This window comes from Anarrhichthys ocellatus, unplaced genomic scaffold (assembly GCF_004355925.1).
Source record: "Anarrhichthys ocellatus isolate YVR2014 unplaced genomic scaffold, GSC_Weel_1.0 scaffold74, whole genome shotgun sequence".
NCBI lineage: Eukaryota > Metazoa > Chordata > Actinopteri > Perciformes > Anarhichadidae > Anarrhichthys > Anarrhichthys ocellatus.
Window position 1 is genome coordinate 1,092,742 of NW_022280104.1, and position 4,491 is coordinate 1,097,232.

Here is a 4,491-nt window from a genome sequence, read left to right on the forward strand (position 1 = left end):
ATATACATATATACATACATACATATATATATATATACATATATACATATATACATATATACATATACATACACACATACATACATATACACACACACACATACATACATATACACACACACACATACATACATATACACACACACTGTATTCTACTGGCAATTATTTGTATAACTACAGAAAAGGATGGAGGCCCTTTTCTGAAGTAACACTACTGTGAAAGTGAACCAAATACTACCTGGACGACCATTATTACCAAAGTTACCCCTGTTACAATAAGACCTGCAATGAAAAGGTAATGACTCTAAATTATGAGTTAGTCCATCAACAGGTGAGTTAAAACTAGGATAACAGTTTCTATATTAATTTCTTCTATCTTTATATCCTGCTTTCATTAACACCATATCAGTAAATGGCACTTTAAATGTATAATATAGTGAGGGGCACTGTGAATGAATAATATCCAGTTACCAAGTACTTAAAACACTTTATTTCAAATCTTTACAGATGTATCACAACTAGAGGTTACCCGAAGACTAAAAATGTGGGATACTGAACTTAACTGTAACAAGTACATTACCTAGTTACATAATGCAATATGAATAAGCATAAACGTAAGGTACAAAAAAATAAAAAATAAAAAAAATTCACATAAAACTAATTTGACAAACTGCCTGAATTATACATCTGACACATGATATTTAATGCCGGGTATAAGTTCCCAATGTTTCGACAGATTAATCATTTTGTTTATCATGAAAGAACAAGTGCAACGAGGAGAAGATGGGAGCGGTTACACTTCTGAGCAATAAAACAGTACCTTTCCAGAACATGTACAGAGTCAATACAGGATTCCATGTGAAAATACAGGGCTCTTTATCTAAAATCTGCAATGATTCAGGTGTGAGGGCCAATGGTATGAAGACTTATGAAATAAGCAGACAATGAAAATTTAATTTAAAAAAAACAAAAAAAGGAAGAAAAGCTTACAAATCAGTGACTGAAAAAGGGTTGCTTTATAAATATACTTGTTAAAACATTCTTCCTCACTCCGTCTCAAACAAATGAAATACTGCATGATTCCACCTGAAGTACAGTAAAATCCTTTTGTTTTTTTAAGTTTCTAACCCATTCCCCCCCTACTCTCGCCCCTTACCCAGAAAAAAAAATAAAATGGGGACAGGAACTCACAAAATAAAAAGGCAAAAGGTTGAGTTGAGTAATTAAAAAAGTATGTCTGTTGCAAGCAGAGCGTTTGTCTGTTCCTCTGATGTCTAAATAAGTTGGAATCTTGGTCCGGCAGTGGCAACGATGTCGCTGTAGGGCTCAGTCTGGGTGACCTCGATGGCTTGCTGCTTCTTGAGGACGAGGAAACTGTAAAACTTGGCAGCTGCCTGCTTCTTGTTGTTGTTCCGGCACAATTCAAGCAGGCTAACCGAGTCTGCACCAGTCTTGGCCATGACGCGCTGTAGAGACAGAAACACAAATGTCAGTTTAAAAAAGGTATAATATGCAACAATTTCCTTAAAACAATGTATCAATTGATACAAAAATATTCCCTCCGAATCATCACTGGAAGTGCTTGGCTGTATCTGCAGGGGCCCTCCCCTCTGCCTGTATTCTATATTCATATTTTGCTGTGTTTTTGGACTACACGCGATTGTGTAACCAGCAGCCACCTAACACCTTAGTCCCGCCCCTCTGCATACCAAGGCTCACAGGTCTGATACAGCAGGGTGAAGCCTGCATTCATTCCCTATTCGGCACCTTCCCACTGGCTTTTGAGGACATAATGTGTTTATCAGAAACGCTCAATTCTTCTGATGTACGGTTTTAAGTTTTATCTGCACACACAATCAGATTTTTACAAAAAAATGACAACTGTCTCAGTTTAAAGTCATTTTTCTAAATAATTTGACAAGTTAGTTTTTTTTGTACCTGGAGACCGTGCAGCATCTGCTGGGTTCTCTTGTTCCATCTCTTCTCCTCCTGATCCTGGTCTCCAGTCTGACCGTCCTCATCCTGAGAACAATAGATAATCATCAGCATCAACCGGCTCACACTCAAATCACAACACTCATACAATTAAATCAGAGTCGCTACAGAAAGGCATGTTCTATAAACTGCTTATGTTTTTTTTAATTTACATGTTAGTAGTTTATTTTACATCAGTTTAGGCAGTTATTAAACAAACTGTAGTTGGTAGTCATTTGATACGGCCACATCCTGTCAGCGTATCAGTTATTTCCACCTCACCTCCTCTTCATCACTGTCGTCCTTCTTGTCCTTCTTGTCACTGAGCAGGTCGAGCTCGGGGACCAGCTGGGTGAGGTTGAGGCTGCTCTCCTCTGGGGGCAGATCCACCTGGTTCATGTCTAACCTCTGAGACACCACTGAGCGGTCAGCCACATGCTGCGGCTCCAAGGGAGTCATCTGGAAACGGAGAGCAGGTTAGGACACAGTGTTCAGTCAACTGACTTAATTATGTTTCAAGCATTTCCCAAGTTTACTGCTTCAAAAAATAAAATCAACATCTGGTGTAATATTTAAATTAGATAACAGATGAGATCAACATGCCCTGATTAAAATGAAATAATCAAATCTGGTTGGAAACAGCAAGTGGTTGAATCGAGGGGTGGTATTTGTCATGGATTATGGCCAATCATTGGAAGCCTTAAACATCACTTTATCTACACTTTGCCTCCGCCACATGAAGTGCTGACTGAACATCATGGAAACTCAACACCAATGTTGTGACAGAGAAAAATAAAATGTAGGTGACGAGCACTCACAGGAAGGGTGCCCTCTTTGTCGACGGTCTTGCGTTTGACACCGCGAGGGGTCGACGGAGGAGGCATGACCGTTTCATCCAGGGTCGTCCTGCTGCCCTCCATCGCAGATGCTGCCAACATGCTGGGCTCCTCTATGATAGTCTGGTCTGAGAGATGGATGAGGGAGATTGTTCAGAAAATGTGTTTAAAAAAAAAAAAAAGGGAATATGAAATATGACACAGCCTTATTCAATAACTGATGACATGTCTGGGATATGATCTCCTCTCATCTCTTCAAAAGCACGACTTACCAATGACATCCCTGTGCTGACTCAGGACCTCCTCTCTGGGCACCTCTGGGTTCTCCAGCTCTTTGAGGAACTCATCCAGACTGTCGGCTTCGCCGCCCTTTCTCCTCTTCCTCAGCTCGTCTGGCACCAGAGGCGTCAAGCAGCGTGTGAACATCTGAGATCAGAGGTTTAACAGGTTTAAACTTTGGTGGTGTTGAAGAAGAAGAAGAAGAAGAAGAAACAAACAAACGGCAGTACAAAAAGTCAATAGTACAATTTAAAAAACAGGGAGAAGTATGCGCGTCTCGGCTCTGATGTCATCCGAATTCACATAAATCATCCATCACCATGGTGCCATGCCCTCCGCTCACACCGTGTTGGACTGACGCATTACTCACACACACGGTTCATTCCCAGAGCCGTGATTGTTTTGAAGAAAGCTTGTAAGCCATTGTTTTACCGCTTTCCCTCATTAATGATGTGCTATCTAAGCCACCCTTAACACATTCACTTTTAATTAGAAATCCGCTGATTAACCGTGTGCCCAGTTAGAACAGCAATCCACACATCACTAGCAGGGAGTGTTAAGATGCGAGACAAAAAGGGAAAGAGGTCTGCTAAATTATGCAGCAACACGTTTTCCATTCAGTATTCTGGAGGGGCACCGTGTGGGTTTGAGAGGATAGGGAAAAGAGACAGACAAAAGCAATCACTTCCTCCACCTCCTGTTCCTTCAATGTTCTCATTTTAAATCCCACAACCTGCACAGAATGTCAATGAAAGATACAATATTATAAATATACTCTCTCCTCTTCCATTAAAAAAAAAGTGCCTGAGTTTGACCTACTTGGAGAGTCAGACATCAGGCTTGCTCAGTACCGTTCCCCAAAGTGGTAATACTGCTTCAAACCGCTATGGTATGTTGTCAAATACTTACTAGTGGGTAATATGTGTACATGTTTATTCACAAATGCATGCATATCTAACAAGAATAAGCCACCTTGAGCAGCCTGGCATTCCACAGGGGCTGAGCGGGCAGAGAGAAAAGCTTCTCCACGCCTCCAGTCTCCTTCCACATCATGAGCTTCTTGGTGGGAGGGGCCAGGTCAAGGGTGGTGACGATGTCCGAGTAGTCAGACAGCTGAGCCCTGATGGTCTTACTGTCCAGCTCCTTCACACTGTCCACAATCAGCTTCCTCTTACGCTTCGCCTTGGTCTCTTTCACTGGAGACGAGGTGAAAGTAAATAAAATTCTTAATTCCTCGTTGCTTTATTAATATTTCCCCATCCTTAAAAAAAGGTAACGTTAAGGGCTCCGTAGGTCAATTCTGCAAGTTAATTCCTGCTTAGTCATTTGCGACATTGCTTGCAACTGTTTTCTAAAAATATTATTATTTTTAAAATACAGCCATCTCTACAGAAAGGTGAAG

The 4,491-nt window shown here is 40.9% G+C and overlaps 1 protein-coding gene across 2 annotated transcripts in view; it reads right to left on the reverse strand.

The window, feature by feature from the left end:
- Nucleotides 1-470: 470 nt before the first annotated feature.
- The window catches only part of LOC116397899 (double-strand-break repair protein rad21 homolog A-like), a 10,734-nt gene continuing 6,713 nt past the window's right edge, over nt 471-4,491 (reverse strand). Inside the window, exons 8-13 of one of the 2 annotated variants that reach the window (XM_031873803.1) lie at nt 4,062-4,285; nt 3,083-3,236; nt 2,793-2,938; nt 2,257-2,433; nt 1,939-2,022; nt 471-1,466 (exon numbers count right to left, since the gene is read on the reverse strand). In XM_031873803.1, coding sequence (XP_031729663.1) covers nt 1,275-1,466; nt 1,939-2,022; nt 2,257-2,433; nt 2,793-2,938; nt 3,083-3,236; nt 4,062-4,285 — 977 coding nt within the window. In that variant the 3' untranslated portion in view covers nt 471-1,274. The remainder of the gene's footprint in view (nt 1,467-1,938; nt 2,023-2,256; nt 2,434-2,792; nt 2,939-3,082; nt 3,237-4,061; nt 4,286-4,491) is intronic. The other variant, XM_031873802.1, reaches the window with a different exon arrangement.